Here is a 27,977-nt window from a genome sequence, read left to right as displayed (position 1 = left end):
GTAATTAATGCTCATAAGTCATTATTCCCTTTCATTTCTTACTTTGTCCACTCAAGAATTTTCATTCCTAATTGAAAGAATATCACAGATTTGGGAATGAATAAGGATAGTTTCCTCATTTCTTTAAAACCATATCTGACAAGATCAATCTCTAATCAGAAGATTCTGTGTCTTTGTTGAGGATTTTGCCTTATGATTAGGCTGGGAAGGAGTCTATTTTGATCAGTAAATGTCTGAGAAAACATCAATTTCACCAGAAACAAACAGATTAAAAAATATTTCCATCAACAATAACTGAAATTTACTGATATGCAAAGTAAGAAACTGATGCTTGAGAACTTATTAGAGTTTGATTTAAGGATATTTACTTTGTATATTTTGCATATGATGTTGACAGTTTGTGTTTTAACAGTTATAAAGCTTTAACTTGTTGAATCTTTTGTCATTAAATAATTATTGTCTGATGCCTGCTGGTGTCTGAACCACCCCACAACTTCCAGCAACTGTGAAAATTTAAATCAATAAAAATAAAAAGATTAAAAGTAAATATCAGTATTACCTGTCAAAATTATAAAAAATGAAAAATCGAATTCTGACAAGGCTATTTATGATTCTTGGGTCATTTCTTACAACACACACACAATCTTTGCCTGGCTGAGTTCTGGGCAGCACAGAACCAGCGTGTCTACCTCATGGCAAGAAACATGCAGTTTCTAGATCAAGCCCTTCTGAAGTTCTAACAAGCCAATCAAAGTTGTGAAACTGTCCCAGAAGTGAAACTTACCCCAGTTTTTCACCTCTCTCTGACTCCCCTTGTACAATTTGCCTCAAAGATTCCCCAATAATTCTACCCAAGATCAGTGAGTTAAGATCTGGCAAAGTAAGAGGGTGTGTGTGTGAATGGATTGGATGTCTGGGTCAACGTTAATGATGGAGAGAAATTCAGCTGTACTTATATGGAGGGATTGTGTGAGGGCCACTGAAGGCATTATCTGAAGGTGCTCCTGCTGAACTCATGTTAATGGTAACAATGCCTGTGATGGACAGTAACCCAGCTTGACTTTCAGTTCCCAGGGTAAGTCTGCAGTTAAAACAAATTGTGTTTTCCTCTATACTGAAATCATTATGAGACAATAAACTTAGCATTCATGATGTCATTCCTGCTGGCATTTTTCAGAGCAGAACTGCACCTTAATCAGGTAGTTTACACAGTTAAAACTCAAGCTTAAAAACCCTTTAAAAAAGATTCTTGATGCCTTTCTTCACAAATATTCAGGCAAATTGCTCCATGTTGTTGCAGAGTGAAAATGGGGACTGTTACCTTCATGATTCCAAGCAGACTGAGCTGCAAAACATGTCTGGGGAATTTGCAGACAGATTGTACTGGTATCTGGAACCTGAGGTGTTTCTAGCTGAACCATGGTAACCTGGCATGCTGGAAGAGTTTCTGAAAAAGAAAGATCTTTGAAAACTCAACTCCATTCAAACTCCAGTGCACTGAGTGCTTCTCGCCTGTAGATCTCAAAGCACTTCCCAGAAGAGGGTCAGGATCATTTGGTCCCTTCTGGCCTTAAACCTCTATGAATCATTATTCTTTAGGAAAAACTGAGAGACAGAGAAGAGATGGGACTGGCCAGAGATCACATCGCAGGTCAGCAGCAGAACTGAGAATAGAATCCACGTCTTCTGTTACCCATTTCAATGGAAGATGCTGTCTCCATCGTGACTACTTTGCTATAGTGTTGTAAGACACCATCAAGGGACCTGCTTGTCAGAGATGCTGAATTCTACTTACTGGAGTTGTGGATACTCAGCCCCTCTGGAAGTCAGGCCCTAGGAAGATAATCAACAGTGGCCTCATCTTGAGGGCTTCAATTTTCCGCTGCCTGTTCTTGAGACACCTTGGTTCTCTGTTGTGCTGGCCACCCACAATGCCAATTGAACTCAGTGGGAGCTATGGAGAACTCAGCGCTGTTGGGAACCAGTGCTCAGGTATCTCAAATTGGCCTTTTAAAAATGGAGGCATCCAAACTTAGATGCTACTCTCAACACTTCGGGCCTAAGTGGCTTGACCAAGGGAGTTGGTGTCAGAGATAGGATTAGAACATGGGAGTTGCTTGGTATTGGATCTGTAGCAAGGCCACTAGACCACACTGCCCTTTGGACTGTGAGAGAGCCATTTCTTCTCAGGCCAGAAGTCACGCTGGTGGCTTGATAGGAGGCAGGTTTGGTGGCTGTCAGTAGCAGCCTGGGTAGCACTGTCCCGCAGTAGCCATGAACTGTCCTTGAAAAAACCTGAGGGAACCATGACCATAGTTTTCATGGACCCCCAAGGTCAACTCCAGGGCCTGAAGTGGCGAGGCTGGGTAACCTGTGAAGGAAACGTCAAGGACAAGCTTTGAACCCTAATGCCACTCCACCCCCCCAAAAACATTGGGAAAAATCCAACTTACCTGTGGGTTCGTGCTTCATCATGCATTTTTTACACCAGCAGTACACGCACCAACACCAGCAACATGGCAAGCATCTGCTTGTCTCTGGTTTCCTACCACTGGAATTTAGTCCCTCCTGGCCTGGCAAAGAATATCAATATAAAAAGAAAGAGATAGGTACCTCTGTCAGAGCTGTGGCCAGGACTTGGAAACAGCCAATATGTCCTCCCTATGCTGGATCAGCACTTCTCTGAAGCTGCTACATTATTCTCTAGAATCTCAGCTTACCTTGAAAGAGAAAGAATGAATGTTTCTAGCTGCTCTGGTTGTGAGGAAAAGCACCTAAAAAATGATGTGAGTGTGCAGAGAGTCTGGAGCAATAACTCTCAGAGGTGTGAACCATCCTACTTGTAGCTCAGAGAGGTGTGAACTCTCCAGTTCATCTCTGTGAGTGTTTAACTCAGATGCTCAGTGATCATCATTTAAATGCCAACTTTGGTAGCTATTTTATCTCTAATGGGAGGAAAGGAGCTGGGGGGGGGGAGGGAAGGGGAATCACAGCTCTGCACAATTTACTATGAGCGACATTCTGGTGACTTAAGTGGGTGCTGTTGGGGAGTCTCCACCACTTTTTTTTTCTCTCAGTCACTAAGGAGCCAAGATTATGGAGACTGGAAGAGCCCATGAGCACACCCAAGCCCCACAGAGGGGCAGCCAGGCTCAGGGAACCCAGAGGAGCCAGGTGGCATGTGCAAACCTATTTTTAACACCTGCACAATCTACTATGTGTGGTGTCTCATTTTGGCAACTCGTATGGGTGGAGCTTATATTGTGGGTGGAGCTTGAAAGAGTCCCACCCCTTGTTTCCCATCCTGCCCCCCAGCTGTGGTAAAGTGTGCATTGTTGCAGGGTTATAGCCCAGCTTTCCCCATTGAAGGAGCCTTTTATTTTTGGGATGCAGGGAAATCTGCTTCCCTCCCCTTTCCCCTTTATAGCTGGTCCATGGACTTCTGAATTTTAAAATCCCTGGCTGAGCAAGAATTTCACGTTAATAAAAGTAAGCCACATTATATTTTTCAATCCAGATCCCATTTTATTGATAGAAGCTGAATTTCTGTAGCTGGGAGCCATGAAGGTCTGTCCTACCTGGCCATCTGTGCGTCCCTGAACTTCAGGGATATCCTCTGGCCTTGCTTATTTTACAAATATACAATGACTTGATCTGGTTTTTCAACCCCCCCCCCTGCAGTCTGGCCACCAGAGGGAGCTGTTGACCAGTAGAACTTGAGCAACTGATGGCAGGCTGGCTGAGCGCATAAAGGACAGCCACTCTTCAGTTATAGTTACCATGTGCTTTCGTGGAGTTTCCATGCAGAGTTTAGCTTATATACAAGCCTATTGCATCATTACTAACCTAAGTTGATGTTTGAGCTTTGGATGTTTTCAGCTGGAGCTATGGAGAGATAAAAGGGGGAGGAGTCAGTGATTGAAGATATGCAAATTCTCAAATGCTATTGGTTGCCTCCTGTGAGGACTACAAAGAATGACCAAGCGAGACATTCTGTTTCCTTCTTAAAGCAGCCAGTCTGTCACAGAAAAGGGGTGTAGGAATTACACTAATTTACATCCCCGTCTTCACTGGGGTTCTTCAATTTGGGGAGATAAATGCTTTGGTTTAATGTGCGCAATTGCTTGGGAGCATTCTTTCCATCTTATTTACCTTTTTCCCATTACCTGACATTAATTGTTCAGGTGTCCAAACTGAGACACCAACGGCCTGAATTTCATAGATTTTGAGCACCTGTAATGGACGTCAGCTGGAGTTAGTGATGCTCAAAACATCTGGGAAATCAATCTGTAGGTACTTCACTCATGAACTGAGGGGGCTGCTTTTGAAAAATTTGGCCCTGAGGGCTATTAAAACAAAGGCTGATCCTTAGTCTCTTTGACCACTGGGTATCTCATTTCCATTAGGTGGCTCGTGTGGGAATAATGGACAACTCTGTGTGTGGTCTCAGTCCTTCTTATCTACACAGTACAGATGTCTCTCTCTGACTGGAGAGTCGTGATTTGTGAGTCTGATTGCTCCTGGTGTACACCTGGTAGAATGCTGGCTCTACACCTCCAGCTAAACTGTAACCTGTGTGGTACTAGTATACCATGGCTCTACCATGCCGTGACATAGAATGGAGATGCTCTAAGCTGTTAAGGAACAACAACCAGTGAGAATTTTGCATCCATCCTCCAATATCCTGGTATATTAAAGCTTTTTCTTTGTAGCTAAGATCCCACCTATAAACAAATGCTGAGATGGTATAGATTTCATAGATGTATAGATTATAAAACCAGAATCAGCTGTGATCATCTCGCCTATATAACAGTAGTATAGCATCTAGCCAGTATAACATAGGTCACAGGACTTCCCTAAACTGATCCCTCTTTGTACTAGAGTTGATCTTTTAAAGAAATATCCAATCTTCATTTAAAAATCTGTAGTGGTGGAGAAACCACCAACATCTTTGGTAAATTTCTCCAATGGTCGATACAATTTGCATTGTATTTCCAGTCCTGAATTTCTCTAGTTTCCACTTCCACTCACTGGATCTTGTTAGACCTTTGCCTGTTAGTTCGAAGAGCCCATTATTATATTTGTTCCCCATGTAGGTACTTATAGATAAGGCTGTGTGCCTGTCACGGAGGTCATGGAAGTCATGGATTCCACGACTTTCTGTGACATCCGTGACTTCTTCAGCAGCCGGTGCGGCTGGCTCCAGAGCTGCCCGAGCAGATCAGGCAGCCCCTGGGCCAACTACACTGGCCGCTGCTGGGGCAGTTTGGGTGTGGAATGAGGCTCAGCTGGGGGTTGGGGTGTGGGGCGGTGCTTGCCTTGGGGGGGGGGTGGGCTCCCTGGAAGTGGCCGGCATGTCCCTGCAGCTCCTTGGAGGACGGGCTGGTGGGGCAGAGAGGCTCTGCATGCTTTCCCTGCTTGGAGGCACTACCCCTGCAGCTCCCATTGGCTGCAATTCCCGGCCAATGGGAGCTGCAGAGCTGGAGCTTGTGGAGGGGGCTGTGTGCGGAGCCTCCTGGCCTTCCCTCCCCCTAGGAGCTGCAGGGACATGCCAGCTGCTTCCGGAGAACTGTGCGGAGCCAGATAGGGATCGGAGCCTGCCAGCCCCGCTACCCCTGCCCCCCCAGCACCAGTACAGGTCCCAGGCTGTGTGCCTCAGCCCAGCCCCTCTCCAGCACCAGCGGTGGTCCCAGGTCGCACACCGCCCTCTGTCCCCCACACCAACAGTGGTCCTGGGCCACCCCCCCAGCACCCACGGCACCCCTGGACCTCATCCCCAGAGCACCCACCACCCCCAGGCCTACGTTTTAGTTAGGGGTATATAGTACAAGTCATGGACAGATCACGGGCAGTGAATTTTTGTTTATTACCCATGACTTGTCTGTGGCTTTTACTAAAAATACCCATGACTAAAACATAGCCTTACTTATAGATGTGATCAAGTCATCCCTTAGCATTCTCTTCCTTAAACTAAACAGCTTGAGCTCCTTGAAGCTATCTCTCTAAGGCAGGTTTTCTAATAATTTAATTGTTCTTGTCTCTCCTCTCTGACCCCTCTCCAATTTATCAACGTACTTCTTGAATTGTGGGCACCAGCACTGGACCCAGGATTCCAGCAGCAGCAACCCCAGTGCCAAATACAGAGGTGAGATAGCCTCTCAACTCTTACTCAGGATTCCCCAGTTTACACATCTAAGGATTGCATTAGCCCTTTTGGCCACAGCGTCGCACTGGGAGCTCATGTTCAGCTGATTATCCACAATGACCCCCAAGTTTTTTTCAGAGTCTCTGCTTCCCGGGATAGAGTTCCCCATCCTGTAAGTATGGCCTGCATTCTTTGTTCCTAGATGTATACATTTACATTCGGCCATAGTAAAACACATATTGATTGCTTGTGCCCAGCTTACCAAGCGATTAGATCGCTGTGTATCCGTGACCCGTCCTCTTCATTATTTACCACTCCCCCAATCTTTGGGTTATTACTTTATCAATGATGATTTTATGTGAGATCTTTCTGTAGGCACGTGGGAGATCTCCTCCCATTAGAGAACTCCTTACCAGCTTTCCGTGTATTGGTAAGTCTCTGTTCCAAGTCTCTCTTGTTTATTGTTTTCAGCACCTCCACAGTCACATCCACTGCATAGTCCTCTTGGTAGTAGCTGACAAGCAGGTTAGTGAGGTCGATGCGATCTGTGTTCTCCAGCGTGCCCCAGGGGATGTTCTCATATGGCTTCTTCACTGGCATTGTCTTCAGGTGGAACTTGAAGGTCTTGAGCTCTCTGTCTGTCAGGTCATTGAGTGTCCACAGCAAGCTGTCTTTCACCGTCTTCTTCATGGTGACTCCTCCCACCGGGTCTGAGCAAACTGAAGCACGAAAGGAGCCAGGGATCTGCTTGTGGGTGTGCCACAAGAACTAGGGAAGGGCAAGAGAGTGAAACCTGAATTAAAACTCTCTCATACACTCTGCTCACAGAATCTGTATTCTTATGTTGCACCTGAGGCCCCAACCAAGATTAGGGCCCTCATTGTGGTGGGTGCTGCGCAGACCCCAACAGAGATCAGCTGGTTGCTGAACAAACACATGGCAAGGCAGTCCCTACTCTGAAAAGCTTGAGCATCTAAATAAACAAGCCAAGGATGGGAGAAAGGGATACAACATACGAACAAGTGATGGGAAACCGAGGCACAAAGGAACGTGGGACAAATTTTCCAAAGAGCTCTGATCCCGATGTTCTGAGCCCTTCTGAAAATTTTGTCCTAGGGGACTCATCCAAGACCACCCAGGGAGTCTGTGGCAAAGATTGAATCCAGGTGCCCTAACCACAGAACCACCCATCCTCTCCTGTCTCGTGCTAGAGGTTTGTGTCTATCAGCCTCTGTCTATCCTTCCGTCAGCGCTATCTCTCCATTTATTTATGTCCTGCACCCTCCCTCTTGCCTCTCCTCCAGCTCCAGACACTGACCTACTCCGATTTCCAGTGCCAGACATTCATCCCCTTCCTCCTTAAGGCAGATGAGCCTGTGTTCTCCCAGCACCCACCTGCTGTGGTATAACCAGCGCTTCACGTTCCTGCAGGTGGAGAGAGACCCTGGATCTAGAGGTCCCATAGATGAGTCCTTTGGAATCAAACCTGCCAGAGAAGAAGAAAGGGGCAGGTGGAGAAGACGGAGAGTCTGGAAGGAGTTCAGTAAAGGAGGGCACTGCGTGATGGGTGGACCCGAGACTCACCCATTCCGGACTCTGAACCCTTCCCGGAGTTCTGTCCTGCTTATCTCATGGCTGCTGTCTGACAGCAAGTACTGAATGTGAGATAAAGGCAGAAGGGACAGAAGTCTGTGGGTGTTAGAATCCCTCAGGCAAAGAGAAAGGGCGGCCTTGAGGTTAATGCACAGTACTGGTATACAGGCAACTGGGATTCACTTCTCAGCTCTGTTACAGACTCCTGGGTGACCTAGGAACATAGGAATTGCCGACTGGATCAGAGCTGTGATCCATCTAGTCCCACATCCTCTCTCTGACTGTGACCAGCACTGGTATAAGAACCTTGCAGTAGCAGATGTGGGATAATCCACCACCTGCTTACGTCTCTTTCTAATCTCTAATAGTTAGAGATCAGTTCAAGCCCTAAAGAATGAGGTTTAACATACATAACCATTGGTGCGATTAATTATGCTAACTCTGAATATTCTTGTTATCCACAGAAATGTCCAATCTTTTTGTGAATCTTGTTACATCCTTGGCCTCAGCAGCTTCCTGTGGCAGTGAGTTCCATAGTCTAATGATAGACTCATAGATTCCAAGGCCAGAAGAGACCATTGTGATCATCTAGCCTGACCTCTTGTATAGCACAGATCAGAGAACTGCGCCAAAATCATTCCTAGAGCAGATCATCTTTAGCAGAAACATCCAATTTTGATTTTAAAATGGCCAGTGATTGAGAATTCACCATGACCCTTGGTAAATTATTCCAATGGTTAATTACCCTCATTGTCAAAAATTTACCCTTATTTCCAATCTGAATTTGTCTAGCTTCAACTTCCAGCTACTGGATTGTGTTATACCTTTCTCTGCTAGATTGAAGAGCCCATTATTATATATTTGTTCCCTGTGTAGACAGTAATCAAGTCACCTCTGAACCTTCTCTTTGTTAAGCTATATAGACTCTTTGAGCTCTTTGAGTCTATCTGTGATGGGGTGTTCACCTCACACCGTCCTGGAAGAGATTAATGAGGCTGAGAAGGGGCCAATGGATCAGGTAGTCCACAGTTGATGGGAATCTGGTGACCTAAGTAATCCCCTGAATGGTGACGGCGCCAAGTTGAGAAGGAAGAAGCAAGGTTAGTATAAAGCCAGGAAGCTGGCAACAGAAAGGGGCTGCAGGGATGTGGTCTGCAGTCACTCCTTGGGAGGTGGGAGTTTGGGTTGGTACCTTCAAAGAGTGGGGAGCCAGAAGCTGTAATAAGGGGTCCAGAGAAAGAGGAACAGGGTCTGAGAGAAAGTTGACCACAGTTGCCAGGTATAGGGTCCCTGGACTGGAACATGGAGTAGTGGGCGGGCCTGGGTTCCCCTATTAGCCACTGGGGAAGTGGCAACCTTAAGGTGGTGCATGAGAAGACTGCAAGAGACTGTTGATATGGCAAGACTTAGATACCCTGGAAGGAGAAGACTATAGTGACCTGACTGGAGGGCCAAGCCCTGAAGACAAAGCACTTGGAGTCACAGGGAGTGAGAGAGAGACAGCAGCGTGGGCGGGCAGCAAGAATCAGAAGGGAGCGTCTGAGCTGGGTGAAACCAATCCCAGAGGTGACCACAAAGAGGCATCCCTAGCAGTGAGTAGAGTGCCCCAGGACACTATCACTATAATGTATATTTACTAATTCTTTAATCATTCTCATGGCACTTCTCTGAATCCTCTCCAATTTATCAGCATCCATCTTGAACTGTGGGCTACAGGACTGGACACCATATTCCAGTAGTGTTTGTCCCTGTGTCAAATACAGAGGTAAAATAACCTCTTTATTCCTACTGGAGATTCCCCTGTTTATGCATCTCAGGATCACTTTAGTTCTTTTGCCCACAGCATCAAAGTGGGAGCTCATGTTCAGCTAATTACCCCTAAATCTTTTTCAGAGTCACTACTTCCCAGGAAAGAGTCCCCCATTCTATCAGTATCACCTACATTCTTTGTTTCTATATGTAAACATTTACATTTAGCTGTATTAAAAACGTATATTATTTGTTTGCACCCAAGTCAAATGCCTAAATAAGTTTAGCTATATTACATCAACACTATCACCTTTATCAACCAAACTTGTAATGTCATAAAAAAAATCAAGTTAATTACACCCACTGTGAAAAAAAAATCCTTTTTATCAGTTATGAATTTGCCACTTTTAAATTTCCATGAAAGTCCCCTTGTCCTTGTGTTAGGTGACAAGGAGAACAGAAATTCCTGATCTACCTTCTCCATCCCTTTCATGTTTTTCATACTTGACCACAACTCCCTGTATTCATCTCCTCTTTAAAATAATGATCCATGTCTTTTCAATCACTCTTCATAGGAGAGTTTACCCCAGGTGGTTGATCATTCTCATTGCCATACTCTGGATCCCCTCTGACCTTGGCCAGGTAATTACATCTCTTTCTGCCTCAGTTCCCCATCTGTCAAATGGGGAGAGCAAATATTCCTTTGATTCAAGAAAGGGCTTGAAAGGGATATTTTGTTAGTGTCTGTAAAGTACTTTGGGATCCTTGGATAAGAGGGAAAATGATTATAAAATCAGTCTTTAGAGCTGGCCATCATAAAGAAACACAGGGCCTGCACAACAGAATCATACTGGCTCTAACCACAGAGCAAACATGCTGCCACTTTCAGAACAAGCTCCTAGTGCAACACAGAGTTAGCCTATGGAACTCACTGCCACATGATATTGATGAGACCAGTAATTTAATAGGATTCCTGAACAGGTTAGATATTTATATGGATAATGGGAATATCCACATTTGCATTAGATAGGATACAAATTGAGGGGTTATAAAGTCTATAGCTTCATGGTTTAAGACAAACACTAACTGATGGAGATTAGTAAACTTTCCCAGGGGAGGTGTGACAAAGTGGGAATTTTCTGTAATATTTTATGACCCTTGTGTGTGCCTCAGTTTCCCCTATATTGTGCATAGCTATTGAGGGAGTGAAAAAGGACTGTTTGCTCTCAGAAAATCTGAAGATTATGGCAAATCCAGTCACCAGGACATTGACACCTAGCAACCAATGTCCCGGAGGGAGATTCATTTCCCAGGCTCTCAATATGAAAGCTGAGCAACATTTCCCAAATTGAGAACAAAGGACTGGAGATGAGAGAGGTGGGGGCATAAGAGATGGCTGCTGGAGAGAGTCTGAGACTTTCACCTGTGAACTGACCAAGGTCAGATGGAGAGAGAGCTTGAGCCATCAAGTTCACTACCTCTTGGCTGGGCTCTGGGCTAACCAGGCTATGCTTTATTTTCATTTCTCTCTGCTAACCTGAGGACCTCTTCTGCTGTGTTGCCTTTGACTAATAAACCCTGCTGTTTAGAAAATGATGTTTGAGTGTCACTGCAAATCCTCATGAGATGCATTAATCCCTGAAAAGTCTCTACCAGGAGTCTTTCAGTTGGAGCTGGTGAATAGAGCTCACGGTGTGAAGCAGGAGTGCTGGAACCCCAGAGAGTCAGTCTAAAGAGGTGGTGAGGCCGTATGGAAGGCTGAGGGAAGAGTGGAGACCCCTTGGGGGTCTGGCACACTGAAGGGATTCCTCCTAGAGACTGTTCCAAAGCTGGGGCATAGTACCCCTCCTGTGAATCTGGGACAAGGACGTTATTCCAGAATTATCTACTAGGAGGGTTCTGGCATTTTTTTCTGAGGTACTGGCTACTGACAGAGAGGTGATACAGGTCTAGATGAAGCACTGGTCTGCTGCAGTCTGGCAGTTCTTACGTTCCTATCATAGAGAAAACCTGCTGGAATCCAGGAGGGAATTAGAACAATCAAGCCTTGGATTATCTTTACAGAGAAACAAGCCAAAGTGAGAGCTGAGGCAGATTATATGTTCAGCAGAACATGGCAATGTTAGACCCTGAATGTCCACTATATATAATGATATGCTGGAAGGTGTTAATGGCAGTTGTCAATCACAGACCTACTAAAAGTTGCACTCGTTATTTAGGCTAAATGAGGGGGGCAATTAAATGTCCTGTTTGGTGAGAGCTGAAATAATAGAAGCCACTGCCCAAAGCACAGGCCAAGAGAGCAACGGTTGAGAAAAAACTAAGCTATGTGGCCCAGAGAGTTTCCCTGGAGACCGAATGCAGGTGTTGGGGCATTGATTGGTTGGAGCTGTATATATAAGGAACCTGAAAGCCACCAGACAACAAGAGAAGCATAGCTGTGAGAGGGAGCAGAGACAGAGCTTCCTGGGATACAGGACTGGCTGGAGAAACAGGGTTGGAAATAGTGAGTAAGGAAACTGACTCCTTGCCTTGTATGTTTCTATTGTGTCCAGAGAAACAGGACTTTGTGTTCATTCTACACAAATAAACAGGATTGCAGCAAAGGATATACCTGACTTGCACCATCAATTTTCCCTCCTAATGGAAACAGCCTGGCAAGAACCCAAATACTGGCTAACAGCTGGGGTAGAAGCTGCTGATGGCACATAGGACCTGATTTTGCAGACAAAACACCCAGGGAAGGGCTGCAGTGCTGGGCCCATAAAGCATCTGGGAACCAGGTTAAAGTCCTGGTCCCTACCCTTGGCAGGAGGGGAAATCCCTGCTGGCTGATATTGCCAATGACAAGATTCAAGCTCTGCTTCCTCTTGTGACATCAGCTCTGCCCTTGAGAGGAAATTCCAAGAACTGGAGTGACCCCTCTTTGATGGGAAGTGGGCAAAGAGTTTAGACAGGAAATGCATGGCTCCCAGGAGCTGTCCTCATAAGAGAAAGGGGAGGTGCGGGGCAGGACCTTCGCTGTCACATCACAAACTCCATATGTCTCCTCTCTTCCTAAATGACTAATAACTCTTGCAACACCACTGCCATTGGTTATGCCCTGAGTCTCACTTCCCTCGCGTCTCGCTCCCTCGGCTGGGCCCCGCATCTCACTGCTCCACTCTCTCTGGCTCTGTCTTGCTGCCCAGTCCCAACGACAGCTTCTTTCCTTCCCTGAAACTAAGGGCAAGAGCAGTCCCTGAACTCAAGGTGACACAGGGACTGCATCCTCTGTCAGCCCCAGGAAAGCAAACACCTCCTAGCTCCCAACTCCTTTCCCCCAGCTTAAGGGATGGTGCAATACGCAGACATCCTGGGGAGGTGGGGAGCCATGCAGTCTCGCCTAATGCAGGGCACAGTCTGGCCTCAAATTCCTTTCTCCCTCCTCATCGCCATGTTTTGACAAATAGGGCAATCTCCTGGATGAGCCTTTGTGAGTTGAGTTAAACCTTCCTGAAGTATGCTTAATATCTTTTGAGTCCATTTTATTAAATGAATGGCTTATGTATCCCTGTGGGCCGTGGATTGTATGCAGTTCCATGGGAAGGGTAAATAGAGCTCCTCCAGGAACTGACAACAGTGGAGGGGTGGTTAGTCAAAGTCATTCAGTTGTAGCATCTCTAGAGATCATCCTAGCCCTAACCCTGCACCACCCCTGGAGAGGTGCTCACAAACTGGATTCTCAAGGGGCCAACCGGCAAAGAAAGGATTTTTGGATAAATAGCCGAGTGGTAAACTGACTCAGGGACCTTCTTCTTGATTCAGCAAATGGACAGGAGGGTCCACAGGGGGCCCCAATCCTTAGAGAAGGGTTGGAAGGACTTTAGCCCACAGAGACCCTATCAGACTGAGTGCTTGTTCTGAGCAAAGGGGGTTGTGAATTTGAAACTACAGGAGAACCCCTGGGTGGGGTCTGAAAGACTGCTCACCTGCCAGAACCCATGATGGAGTTGGGATGATCTCTGGTGAGCTTATTAGCAGGCATACAGGTTATTGTATTGTTTTGAATGTTTTCTCTGGCTTGCTTTGATCTTAAGAATAAAATGTGCTTGCTAGGAGGAGCTGTGTGGTAGATTAACTGTGGTACAGAAAAGGCAAAAATAAGCCTGCTTAGGCAGTCTGTCTTTTGCTGGGGACATCACAGTGTAGGCAGAGAACTGTTTAGACTGGAAATACCCTGGTCAGGAGGGAGAGAGATGAATGTCTCCACTGAAGAGAGGTGACAGTGAGGGAGCTGGAAGTCTAGAGTGGGTGCCCTTGATGGATCACAAAGGGGGAATATAGATGCAGTTGTCCTCAACTGTGACCAATGTATCCTAGAATTAAAAAAATCTGGTTCATAGAATATCAGGTTTGGAAGGGACCCCAGGAGGTCATCTAGTCCAACCCTGTGCTCAAATCAGGACCAATCCCCAATTTTTGCCCTGACTCCTAAATGGCCCACCTCAAGGATTGAACTCACAACCCTGGGTTTAGCAGGCCAATGCTCAAACCACTGAGCTATCCCTCCCCCCATCTAGTAATACTAGATGATCTACTGTCTCTCTTGGTTTACCTGGTAGCTGGTGGTTTTATGATTTAATAGTTGGGCTGAACCTATCAGGGATAAAGTGCAGAGGCAGGAACGTGAATCATTATCTGATCTAATCTGTCTTTGTACACTGCAAATCGCTGACGTAGCTCAGCACCTCATAGAATGGCTGAAGGCCTGATCCAAAGCCCATTGGAAACAATGGAAAGACAACACAAGAAGGGATCGGCAGGGGGGCTCCTGTCCCAGCGAGCCCAGCTCTGCCCCTGGGCTCCCAGGTTCCATCCCCAGAGCCCCCAGCTCCTGCCCTCCCCATGTGGCCAGCTCCTGAACCACCAGCATCTGCCTGGGGCAGCCTTTCCCTGCCACTGCCCGGGGCCCTGCTTGCTTTGGGGCTGGGCACAGACCCCTCCCCTGAGCCTGCAGCCTAGCCTCCAAGCACAGGCACAGCCCTGCCCAGGGGTCTGCATCCACTGGGCCCTGGGGAGCCCTTCATAGTCCCCCCCAGCAACCAGGCCAGCCCCTGATCGGCTGCTCCAGCCTCCTCTATGCAAATACGCCCCCATCTCCTAAGGCTAAAGAGGGCCCAGGTGGATCTGTGGGAGGGGGGGAGCATGGCATTTTCCTGAGGTGACAGTTAAACAGACACACTGACCCCCCAGGGGAGCAGGGGGGAGGGTTGAGCTCAGGGGGCCCCTCAGGGGCTAGAGAGGGGGGAATTCAGGGTGGAGCCAGGAGCAAAGGGTGAGGGGAGGGAGAAACTTGGGAGGAGGGGTCGATTGGAGAGGGGAGAATTTTGGGGGGTCAACTGGCTGAGGGGAGCTTGGGAGGGGTGTCAATTGGGAAGAGGGTGTTTTGGGGGTCATTTGGGTGAGGGTAGGGGAATTTGGGGGGGTCAGTCAGGAGAGGGGAGGAGATTCAGTTATTGGAGGGGTTAATTTGAAAGGGGGAACAGTTGGAAAGAGAGGGGCCAGTCAGGAGAGCGTGGGTCAATTGGGGAGGGGAAGGGGGACAGCTGGGCAGGAGGAGTTGGGGAGGGGGTCAGTTAGGGAGGGAAGGGGGACTTTGGGGGGAGGATTTTGGGAGGGGGTCAGTGAAGAATCAGTTTGTGACCCCCCCGCCCCCATGGGCCCTGTCTGCAATGTGTTGCTGTGTTTGTACTGCACTGGGCCATGGAGCCGGTGCTGGGGGGTCTGCGGGTTGGGCGGGGGAAGCCCCGGGGAGGGACATGCCTTGTGGATCTGCCTCTATGTAAATCGCGAAAACATGGCACAGGGGCTGCTTAGCCCCGAGGCTGAGTGCCCCCGCCTGGTCAGGGGCGCAGAGTCAGGTCTGACTCATTAGTGAGGGAGCAGCATCCTCAGCCCAGCCCTCTGCTCCATGCTGCTGCTGCTGAGCTGCCAGGGTTTGAAGGGAGCAGCCTCCCAAATGCCCCCATGGGATAGCAGCTCCGTCCACCACAGATCCAGGAAGCAGGTACCAAGCCATCGTCCTTTGCTGCAGGAAGACACCACAAGGTAAGGCTGAAGGAGTGGGTGAGGGCAGATAACTGCATGGACCTGAAGGGTTACCCCATAGCTCTGGATAGTTCAGATAAACTGTCCATGCTTTGAATTGTATGAGGTTTCCTCGTCACTAGAGTCACATGGAGTTTGGCAATTGTGAGGGTGATTTATTATGGCATGCCATTAAATGGAGCGTGTGACTATGGCCGTGTTTCCCAAAGTGTATGGCACAACTCCCCGATGAAGGCACGGGGGTAAAGGACGAGTCCTGGGGGCACATACACACATCTCAACTGTTCCCTAGCGTTAGCTTTCATTTTTTAAAAAAGTAAGTCTAGCTGTTACAGTTGCAGAGAAACTCATCAAAATGTGACTTGAGGGTAATTGATGACTCAGTGTTGTCTGTCTGTCTGAGTCTGCAGAGACCCTGAAATAAGAGGCTGGAGAGGTGTGACGTGCCCCTTTCCTTTCAGTGGGGACTGACTCAAATGCCAGTGATGCTGTTTTAAAAGTCAGCACTGGGAACTATTTTGCTGCTCAAAGCATGTAAGAAAGAAGAGGAAGTACATTATGAAGATCTAAAATATGGCTAGGCCTTTAACACTAGATGGCAGTATTAGTCGGGGAGGGGGTGGGGGAGGTAGTGTTTGACTTCATTTTACTGAAGTGGGGGGCTCAGTTTTCGGAAGTTTAGGAAAGACTGGCACATGGTGAATCTTGTATGGCATTTTGCAGTGATAAGGCTGATTTAATATAGGGTGTTATATGGAGTCTGACAATTATTAATGAATTTGCATGTTTTTTTTTTAAATATTCTTTTGTAGTCATATGGGTTTGATTTTCAAACAGAGCCTCCAGTTCCACAGCTGAAATTTTGCATCCACAATAAATTGTGGCCCACAATTTTTCCCCACAAAATTGTCAGTACAATTAACTGAGGAAGCAAATTTGCACCTGCTAAACTGGAGGGTCAGTTGGAAAATCAGGTTAATAGTTACAGTTTATAAGAATCAGAAATACTTTTGGCCTTCTGGTGGGAAACAGACTGGCTTATCAGCCTCACACTGCATAGTGCATGTACACCAGTTCCCCTGCCTCTTGGAATCTCCTCATTTATAGCCTGTTCTTGTCTTCTGTACTTGTGAAGTTGGGGGTAGGGTAAACAGAAGCTGAAGATGAAGTTCTCATGTTTGACAGCATTTCACAGACTCTTCACCCATTCAGTAAACTGTGGAATGTCCTTGGGGGTTCTTTTAAGTGAACAGTTCCTTATGAATTCAAACAGATACCTCTTTAACTCATAGACTTTTCCACTGTATCCCATATTTACCGGAGCCATGGGAGGGACTCCATGCCAAAGCCCAGTGGTGTACCAATTGTTTTTTTCCAGATCATACTCCATGATATCAGAAAATTTTATTTCCATGTTTAGTTTTTCCATCTTTGCTGCAGCTTTGATCATTTCATTCAGCTGCTCCAGGAGGTGTTTCCTGTCCCTCATGTTTTGTTCATACGCAGACACATCACTGACGTTCTGATGCACAAACTGGCAGCTTGGCTTATGCCCTATTTTTTCCATTCTGAGAAAGGCATGGACCATAATTTGCAGAATATCTTTCATTTCAGTGGCATTCTCTATGGCCATGTTAACAATGGTTATGTCACTTAACCCAATCACCAGTGTGGCCAGCTCATTGTCATGTTGATAACTGTCCTCCAGCTTGGCCAATTCAGGGGTTTTCAAGCCTTCTGTGTCTATCACCAGGATGAAATCACAGCCCAGTTCCTTTTTTAAGATCTCTTTAACTTGAATGAGTAACATGAAGGCTCCTCGTGTACATCGGCCACTGCTCACTGCAAACTGCAGGCCGAACATGGTGTTGAGGAGGGTGGATTTCCCAGTGCTCTGCACTCCCAGCACTGTTAGAACCAGCATTTTGGACCTTCCCCTCAGCTTGGCATGGAGCTGAGTCAGAACATCTGTTACCCACTGCAGTGGGATGTTGGAGGCATCTCCATAGATCAGCTCAATAGGAAACCCTTCCAGCAGCAGGTCAGCTGCTATGTCTGGGAGGTGGGTGAATTGCCTTCCACTTTTTAGAATTTTGCCTTCTTTAACCATGGAGCATTAAGCCTCATAAAACTGTCCCAACTCATGCATGAAATGCTCAACCCCTAAAGAAGTGGAAGAGATTAATTTATCTAGTTCTGCCAACTGTTTGGGGTCATTACCTAAAGACTTGCATTTCTCTTTGTATTCAGCCCGTAGTTTAGAAAGATTCCCCCTAGCAATGTGATCCAGCTGAAACTTCAGCCATTTCAGGAAATAATGTTTTTCTAATGGAAGTAGATGTTGTATTGCATCAATGAATTTAGTCAAATCATCAGTAAGGTCACATTTATTCTGTTGTTTACGCAAATCCAACATCTTTTCTTTCAGCTGAGATTTATATTTCTCAGCAGGGATATCCCCCTGCCTTCTCATTCGGCACATTTCTTTTTCCACTTTAGCCAGGCTTTTCCATAAATCCCCTTGGAGTCTCAGCATTTCTTGTTTGTAATATGCCACATCCTTTATTTCTGTGGTGATTTCTTTAACGCAGTCACTCGCAGTCTGACATTCCACACGGTCTTCATCTATTTGGATTCCTAGTTCACGCGCTGTCCCAGCCATGTCTTCTATACCTATCCTCTTGGGAGAAGAGTTCATTATGCTTTGTATGGTGGACTGCAGCTTTTCCACAAATTTTGCTTTATTTGTGTTGCTGTCTTTCATCAGCATATGTGAATTTTTCAGTTTCAGCACAGGGGCTAATTTGTTAAGGATTGCCAGAGTTTCACTGGATTTCCCAGTCTGGTGGTTGAGAATGAAGTAATATTTAGTTGTGGATTCTTTCAAAGATGATAACAGAGTGTACTCTCTTTCAGTGATGTTTTCAGCAAATATGAACACAGCTGAGGAGACCTCTGTTAAAAAGCTGAACTGCAGCCAGTGAGATTCAATGTCTCCATGTAGATTTGTAATTGCCACAGGTTCTGGGAAAAGATCCAAATTCTTCCTCCCACCAGGGAAAAACCAGGAAATTTTTACCAGCCCATCTGTGATTTCCTGAGGGATGTTCCCAGACTCCATGTCCCGATGGATAAAGAAATCATGATACTGCTGTGAGGGGCTGAGAACCTCACTGAGGAGTTTGGACTTGGAGAAGCTGCAGCTCCCCATCCGTACAAAGGAAATGGTTGGCATTGACATGAACACCAGGCTCTCCTCTTTGAACCCTCTGCTCTCTGCCAGGGAGTGCGGCCTCCACTTCCTCACAATGTCCCTCATGGCCCACAGCATTAGGGTGCACTTGGATGTGTTGAGGGCAGGTAGCAGCAGCGGGAGGGCAAACTGGCACATGGACATTTTGGACAGGATCTCCTGCTGTAGGAAACTGTCTGAGCAAAGCAGAATGGCACAGAGAACATCAAGTGGATTCAAAGAGACTTTAGTGTCAGTGTCACTAACAAAGAAAATTTGTTCATTGATACCTTGTTCCTCCTCATCCACCCTGGTTCCTTGATCATGAAGTGCCCCACACCTAAGGCTTGTGCTTCTGGCTGTCCTATTCAAAGCCATGACCTTTCTCAGGAAATGCCATGGTAAATCTCTTAATTTCTGAGGAATCCAGTCCTTTAAACTTCCTGAGCTGATTTCCAGGATAACATTCATCCTGAGCTTTCTGCTTTCATACTTCTGTAATTTTAACTTGGAGAGAACTTCTCTGAATGCTTTTCTTCTCTCTGGAGAAAAGTGTTAAAATATGAACATAAATTTTCATAGCCAAAAATATAGGGCTGAACTATCTTATTTGCAAAGGCCACTTGTGCTACCTAGGTGGTGGAAAATGGCCCGAGAGAACCTGTGTGGAATTCCTCCTGAGTAGGAGAACTTTCAACTTGTGGAAAGTTGGCAGAAGTGGCTCTCCCCCCTGCCCCACCCAGATCCCTAGCACAGGGAGACATAAGTGGTGGACTAGATGACCTTCTGGGGTCCCTTCCAACCCTGATATTCTATGATTCTATGAGTGGAGCGGTACTATATCTGATTCCCCCCAAGCATGATTGTTACAGACCTTGCATCAGTGGCATAAACTAGTGTAGGCCCCAGGCTGCTCTAACTTCCACAGGTTCTGGGATGCTGAGGATCAGGGAGATGTAACCTGCTCCCTGCCCTGGCCACTCCTCACTACCTCTGAGTTGCAGTGGGATGCAGTGGAGAATCAGGGTCGTTGTGATTTCTGTGATATTGTTTGGCAATTGTTGATTGTGACACTAGGAGAGTGATGTCAAGCTGTAATTAGAGTATGGCAATACATACAAGTGACAGATACATCAAGGAGCTACACTTCTCGTGCACTTCAATAATTAGATTGCTCTGTATTCTTAGTTTTCCCTCTGTGAATATGTTGCTGTTTTCAGTCAATGATGGACACTAGTGTAGGATTTTTGTAATCTTGCCCATGTTCCCAACCTTTCTTCGTTCTTCTCCCATAAACATGATTTATAGGGACATACAGACAACTGCAGCCTCACCTGAGGACAAATCCATGTCTTCCATGATACAATGTGCTCTCTTCTTTGGAGAGTCAGGGGTCATCATACCACTCACAAACCAGGCCTTCTCACAGCTCACTGCTATAGGTGCTACTGCAATACGAATCATAAATATAATAATTGAGAAAATATATTTAGCCAATTGCTGAGTGGGGAGCTGTCTATCAGCCACAGCAGCAATGGAACAGGTTTTAGAGGCAGAGATGGGTTTACAAATTGACTTTTTTGCCCTGTGAGGGCACATTAAATTTGGGGGAAAGGAGGGTCATAGGTGCCACTCAAAAAGTGCTAAATAAAGGAAACACTTGAGAATTTGAAAGCGAGGGCAGTATTTCCCTCACAGCTACAGTCATTCTCTGGTTATTTTCACTGCGAGAGAGTAGTGACTCAAAGCAAAATGATTAGCAATATGGTAATACTATGATTGTCACTTCAGGACCATACTTTGTAGGGAATCTGAGTTCACTATGCTTTGTATCGTGGACTGCAGCTTTTCCACAAATTTTGCTTTATTTGTGCTGCTATCTTTCATCAGCATATGTGAATTTTTTAGTTTCAGCTATTATTCTAACAATACCAACTAATTGCTGCATGTTTAATTTCATAGAATCATAGAATCATAGAATATCAGGGTTGGAAGGGACCTCAGGAGGTCATCTAGTCCAACCCCCTGCTCAAAGCAGGACCAATTCCCAGTTAAATCATCCCAGCCAGGGCTTTGTCAAGCCTGACCTTAAAAACCTCTAAGGAAGGAGATTCTACCACCTCCCTAGGCAACTCATTCAATTTGAGCATTGAATCTGTGAAATGTTTCGGTTAAGAGCGTATTTTTTTCTCGTAGTAGCACAAGAAGTTTTAGAAGAAATGGCTAGATTTCCATCTTTCTTCCCAGCATGCTTTCTCACTGGATGTTCAGATTTTCAGTCAACTCCTCTTTGCAAGTTCTACAAGACTATTTCCTAAAGCTCAGTTTCTGTACAATTGAGTAGAGCAGTGTTAGGTCAGCTAGCTGAATTACAATTGGATATAGATCCAATATCCACGGACCTTTTCCGTCCAAATTTTGGACTCATGTTCTCAGAGTCCAATCAAAGCAAAAACCTCAAAGTTAGATTAAAATGAAGAGTTTAGAAATGAGTCCGAAAGAAGCCTTTCAAATTACTGTGAGCAAAACAAAACAAAAAAACCTGAAGGATTTATGCAGCCAAATTTAAGTCTGAGAAAAGAGGGAATTCCCAGATAGCCTTTCCCCTAAGGAAGGTCTGATAAGTACAAGTCCTCAGATCACTTCCTTCTACTAAAGTGCAGATGAAATTGTTTTTTTCATGCCTGATGGTCCTTGATACACTGACAACTTCTGCACCTAGGGAATTCAGCGGTGTTTTTTCTACTACTTAGTAAATATAGAGACTTAGTAATTAATGGTGATAATATATTTTCCTTTGAATTTCTTCCTAGATTCTTTAATTCAGGAACAAGAAGTTGCTATTCAGCAAGACCCAGAACAGAAGCAAAAAGACCTCCCCAAAGGTAGTCCTCATAATTTTCCCACGTCCATGTGTCATTAGTATTGCATCTCATTAGTTAAAAATACTATTAGATTTATGATGGCTTTGGATACTTTCGCTAATATAAACCACACAAAAACACTAAGCATCAATCCTTAGTAGTTTAGAACATCTCAATTTAAAACCCCAGGATTAATGATGTAGCAGATCCAGGAATCCTCAGATACCACTGTGATGGGTACTGTATAAATCTCAAGAAGGATAAATATGTTAGTGACCCACTGTACATACTATCAGACTAGAAGGCACGAAGGCTGAAAAGGATAATTGGGGCCCCTGTCTATTAGCACAGTGATGGATCCAGCTCCCGCTGAAGTCAGTGGAAAGGCTTCTATAGATTTCAGTGGGATATGGATAAGGCCCTTAATGAAGCAGTGGCTGGATTATATTTGTCCTCCTGTGTTATAACATTCAGAGAATTATATCAATAAACAGTAATATCTAGTAAAATTGTCAAAACTAGTTCCGAAGCTAGTTGCCATTCACATTTACGGTAATGTGACACAGTAGCCAGCAGGAAGGGTTGTAAGAGGCAATACCTTTAGGAAGTTGTGGCGTTGTCTCTATTAGCTCTGGTGCTTGCAGGATGTCCACTTTCTCCTCTGGAATAAAACAATTTGGCAAGGGAGCCAAGAGGAAAAATGCATTAAGTGAAATTCTGTTTTCTACAAGTTCTTAGACCACACTCCTCACAGAAGTATCTGAGCACCTTCCAGCAATGCATTAAGCAGCATGATGCACATCTGTCAATTGTTTGTTCTCTCAGCCTATCCCCAGAAGTGTGAGCAGGGGCGTGTTTTGTTTTGGATTTTTAAAAATAAATATGTTAGAGAGAGCAAGGCCAATGAAAGTGCCTTGTACTTTGGCCAGAAGCTGGTGAGGTTTGTGATGGTCCTTAGTTCCTGGGGGAGTTAATTCCACAGTCTTAGGTGAGTCCCTAAAAAAGCTCTGTTCCAGTTTAATTACCTCTGTCATTGAATAGAAAAATAAGGTCATTCTCTGCTTCCATTGTCAAAGAAATGAGATGGGGAGTTCTTTTACTCTGAGGATAACCTAGAAAAAGTGTGTAATGTGAGATGGACATAAGGGTCTGCAATTTGGCTAAATTCCCTTTAAAAAACACTGAGATTGTCCTAAGGGCAGACGCTCCAGAGATCTCCCTGTTCTACTAAGAACAGAAATATTCAGAGACAAATTGATAGGAGGGACTGCTGGTGTTGGGTTATTTTGGTGTCGACATCAGAGTGCCTTCTGCCACTGATGCATAGGATTTGGTATAAGTCCTATTAACAGAGTCATGATGCATAAATAATCCGACAGTGAAGTGGGAAGATAGCACCTTTCTCTGCAAGGTGCAAAATACTGAAATACAGGGGATGAAGGCAGCGAGAGGTATGAGATCTATACACTCAGAAGCTCTCATAAAACTTTTAACAAGGTCTGAGCTGTGTATCTAGGATTGAGTTAAGACTGACTGAATGACAGAGATTATGATGGTCTTCTCAATTAATTCTCCATCAGAAGATAATGTTGTTGTATATCGAATACATTATCTTTGGGCCTGTCTACACTATAGATATTTACTGAATCTGGATCCATCTTCTAAAATGGTTTATTCCATGCGCAATTCATATCTATATACTACAGGGGGTTAGTGTATGGTTCCTCACTGTGTGGGTTACCTAGCCGGTCTGCTTGTGAGCTGGGTTGAAAACAATGGACAGAGTGTAATCAGGACTTAACATTGTTCCTTTGCTGTATAGACATTTACGTTACAATATATATTTCTTAATATAGATCTCTAACTGGAAATGTGGACATACTCAATTTTATGGCTATCATATTCTTCCCTTATGAAAAATAAAATACAACTCACCAGAACTTAAATATAAATCCTGATCTATACCTGGAAATACAATTTCTAAACATCCCAGAAATTGCTGGCAGACTGATTCCCCCTTTTTCTGTATCAGAATCAACAATTTTCTTATCTTCTTCTTGGGATCCTCTTCTGTTTTGTCCAAGGTATTGTATTCCTCCTCTGTGACAATGGATTGGGAGAGTAATTCATCCAAGATGAGTTCTAGGTCTTTTTGAAGAATTTCAACTAACTTTTTTCTTTTGTTGCGTATAATCTCTGAGGGTTTTTCATCAGCAGATTTTTCTAAATCACAAGTCCTAGGACAAAAAAAGACTTTTTTCAATCTAAAGAACAAGAAACAGGATTTGCAAAGAAGCTATGGTTAGCTTTAATGTACTTAGTCTTGTAGCATTCCTGGAACATTCACAGGTAATCTGCAAGTTAAACAATTTGAGATGGAGAATAAACACATTTTCTCCTAAAACATTTGAGTTGAAAATTGTCACTTAGAATCTTAGAATCTGCAGCTTGGAGTCACTTGCTGGTCTGAAGTCTTCAAATCAAGATTTGAGGATTTCAGTAACTCAGCCAGAGGTTCTGGGTCTATTACAGGAAGGGGTGTGTGTGGTTCTGTGGCCCGCGATTTGCAGGAGGTCAGACTAGATGATCATAATGGTCCCTTCGAGCCTTAAAAATCTATGAGTCTATGTAGAATCAGGCATTTTTACCATTTTTTTTATACTTTTGCTCTGTGTAGGATGCTTACAAGTAATCAGCTAATTAATGATGAGTAGAAGGAGTAGCAGTCAATGAAAACTGATATATAAAATCATTTGGAGCCATCTAGGTACTGTTCCAAAGAACGTAGCTGGGCTGCTTGTCAGTCAAAGATGTGCAGTTCTCAGGATGTGTCTTCACAGCACAGTTAGTTTAAATAATAATTTGAGTATTACCCCAACTAGACTCTTGTCCACAAACAAGAATCTCTAGCTGTAGTTAAGTGTCGATTAAACTCAGGTTAGCTACCTTGTGCCTGTGTGTGCATGCCGCTGAAGCTGCAGCTAATGATCCTGTATTACCTCTCAGCAGCACCTAATCCAATCACTCTGCTACTCAAATCATTCTGTGTTACTCCAGTGTTGTTTTGAAGTGTGGTTGCTCTCACTAGAGCTAGGCTAGCTCAAGTGCAGTAACTTGAGTATACTAAGTCTAGCTAACTCTTGCAGTGAAGATAAAGGCCACAAAGAACTCTGCCATCAGAGATGGACAGCTGAGGGATGTGCAAAAACCAGTACCCTCCAAATATCACAGGTGGCATGGAGGGGAAGGTTGCTCCTGAGTAGCTCTGAGGAACATGGCTTCCACCTCCTGTGCTCCTCTGACAGCAGCCCTGGCTGGCAAATCACAGATGGTTTGCCAGTTGAAAGAACAAATCTCACAAACCACACATGGGTTGTCAGAGCTGGACTTGCAGCAGGAATGGTGAGGGTGTTTGGGTGAGACTTGGGGAAGGGGATGCTTTACAACTAGTCACTATGTACTCTTTATGTCTCCGGTTTTATATTTTTGTCCTGATTTTTCAAATGTAAAAAAAATAATTCAAAACAGTTAAGGTTGATAAAGACAAACAACACCCACATCAAAACCACAAAAGCAATGAAATATTGAGTAAAACCATACAAATGGATCACCAGCAAGTATTATCTGGACCACAGCTGGAGAACCACTGCAGCAGTGAATTTAAATGTTCAGACATAACATTTCATTCTCGAGACATCTAGATAGACTTATGTGTAGTGCTGGGGAGGAGCCGGTGGTCATGGTACATGTAGGTACCAGTGACATAGGGAAGGATAGGAGAGAGGTCCTGAAGGCCAAATTTAGGCTGCTAGGTAAGAGATTGAAGTCATAAGAATGGCCATACTGAGTCAGACCAAAGGTCCATCCAGCCCAGTATCCTGTCTACTGACAGTGGCCAATGCCAGGTGCCCCAGAGGGAGTGAACCTAACCGGTTCCTAATAAATCTAAACCCCTGCTCTCTACACCATCATCTCATCCACGCATTGAGACCCTGCAGCTCTGCCTGCCTACCTGGCCCTGAGCATGGAACAAGCAGCATTTCTGAGAATGCCACCATAGAGGTCCTGGATTTCAGTCTCTTTTCTAGCAGCCTAAATTTGGCCTCCAGGACGTCTCTCCTACCCTTCCCTATGTCATTGGTACCTACATGTACCACGACCACCGGCTCCTCCCCAGCACAACACATAAGTCTATCTAGATGCCTCGAGAGATCCGCAACCTTCACACCAGGCAGGCAAGTCACCATACGGTTCTCCCGGTCATCACAAACCCAGCTATCTATGTTTCTAATGATCAAATCTCCCATTACTAACACCTGCCTTTTCCTAATGACTGCAATTCCCTCCCCTGGAGAGGTAACCTCAGTGCAAGAGGCTACCCCAACATCATCTGGAAGGAGGGTCCCAACTATGGGAAGGTTTCCCTCTGTTCCTGTTGACTGCTCTCCTTCTCTGGGCCTTCCATCCTACTTAACAGCGCTGGGGCTGTCTGACCGGAGGTGGGACAAATCTACAGTGTCCTTGAAAGCCTCCTCAACATACCTCTCTGCCTCCCTTAGCTCCTCCAGTTCTGTCACCCTGGCCTCCAAAGCCCGTACGTGTTCTCTGAGGGCCAGGAGCTCCTTGCACCAAATGCACACATATGCCACCCACCCACAGGGCAGGTAATCATACTGCACTGAGCGCAAAAAACTGGATAGCCCCCAATCTGCTGCTGGGCTTCTGCCTGCAGTCTCTCCTACAACTATCTAGGTTAATGATAGGGTTTTTGTTTAAAACAAGAAGTTTTGATTAAAGTTTAGTTTAAAGGTTTTAAAGAATGGCAAGTGTACCTCGCCCCCTTCCCACTCCCCTTCCAAACTCCCTCTCGAAACTCCCTCTTAGCAGTCCCTGTTTGCAAAGCTCAAGTCCAGGACCTCCATGTTAGCATTCTCTGAGATGCTTCCAGTTCCATGCGCAGGGCCAGTTAGATAGGCAGAGCTGCAAGGTCTCAGTGTGTGGATGAGACAATGGTCTAGGGAGGAGGGGTTTAGATTTATTAGGAACTGGGGAAACTTTTGGGAAAGGGGGAACCTATACAGGAAGGATGGGCTCCACCTAAACCAAAATGGAACCAGATTGCTGGCACTTAAATTTAAAAAGGTCATAGAGCAGTTTTTAAACTCAGGGCTGGTGGAAGGCCGAGAAGTGTGGAGGAGCATGTGGTTCGGACATCCCTTAGGGGAGGAACTATTAATAGAGAAGATCTATTAATTGAGAATCTCTGTGTCCTCTTAAGGACGAGAGGATGGAAAATGATAAAATACAGGCAGGATCTGATCAGAAACAGTCAAATGAAAAAGAGTCCCATTTAATTATATTGTGTAATGGCGGACAGCTCAAAGGAGACAAGTTTTTCAAGTGCTTATATACCAGTGCTAGAAGTCTAAATAATAAAATGGGTAAATGAGGATATTGATATAATAGGCATCAGAGACTTGGTGGAATGAGGATAATCAATAGGATACAGTAACACTAGGGTACAAAATATATTGGAAGGACAGAACAGGTCCTGCTGGTGGGGGAGTGGCACTATACGTGAAAGAGTAGAATCAAATGAAGTAAAACCCATAAATGAATCAAACTGTGCCATAGAATCTCTATGGATAGAAATTCCACGCTCTCATAATAAGTATATAGTGGTAGGGATATACTACCGACCACCTGACCAGGATGGTGATAGTGACTGTGAATTGCTCAGGGAGATTAGAGAGGCTATTAAAATAAAAAACTCAATAATAATGGGGGACTTCAATTATCCCTATATTGACTGGGTACATGTCACCTCAGGACGGGATGCAGAGATAAAGTTTCTTGACACCTTAAATGACTGCTTCTTGGAGCAGCTGGTCCTGGAACCCACAAGAGGAGAGGCAATTCTTGATTTAGTCCTAAGTGGAGCACAGGATCTGGTCCAAGAGGTGAATATAGCTGGACCGCTTGGTAATAGTGACCACAAAATAATTAAATTTAATATCCCTGTGGCAGAAAAAACACCACAGCAGCCCAACAGTGTAGTATTTAATTTCAGAAAGGGGAACTACACAAAAATGAGGAAGTTAGTTAAACAGAAATTAAAGGGTACTGTGCCAAAAGTGAAATCTCTGCAAGCTGCATGGAAACCTTTTAAAGACATCATCGTAGAGGTTCAACTTGAATGTATACCCCAAATTAAAAAACATAGTAAGAGAACCAAAAAAGAGCCACCTTGGCTAAACAACAAAGTAAAAGAAGCAGTGAGAGGCAAAAGGCATCCTTTAAAAAG

At 45.0% G+C, this 27,977-nt stretch overlaps 1 protein-coding gene across 1 annotated transcript; it reads right to left on the bottom strand.

The window, feature by feature from the left end:
* Window positions 1–16,190: 16,190 nt before the first annotated feature.
* Window positions 16,191–22,327, bottom strand: LOC140912345 (up-regulator of cell proliferation-like). The gene is made up of 4 exons (XM_073346578.1): window positions 22,272–22,327; window positions 20,144–20,257; window positions 19,100–19,351; window positions 16,191–19,006 (listed from the first exon to the last, which is right to left on the bottom strand). Exons 2-4 carry the CDS (start codon window positions 20,208–20,210, stop codon window positions 17,694–17,696), a joined length of 1,632 nt encoding a protein of 543 aa, XP_073202679.1. The 5' UTR covers window positions 20,211–20,257; window positions 22,272–22,327; the 3' UTR covers window positions 16,191–17,693.
* Between the last annotated feature and the right edge of the window lie 5,650 nt (window positions 22,328–27,977).

This window comes from Lepidochelys kempii, chromosome 6, assembly GCF_965140265.1.
Source record: "Lepidochelys kempii isolate rLepKem1 chromosome 6, rLepKem1.hap2, whole genome shotgun sequence".
Taxonomy (NCBI): domain Eukaryota; kingdom Metazoa; phylum Chordata; order Testudines; family Cheloniidae; genus Lepidochelys; species Lepidochelys kempii.
Note: the sequence above shows the minus strand (reverse complement) of the source record. Positions and strands in the feature narration are given on the sequence as shown.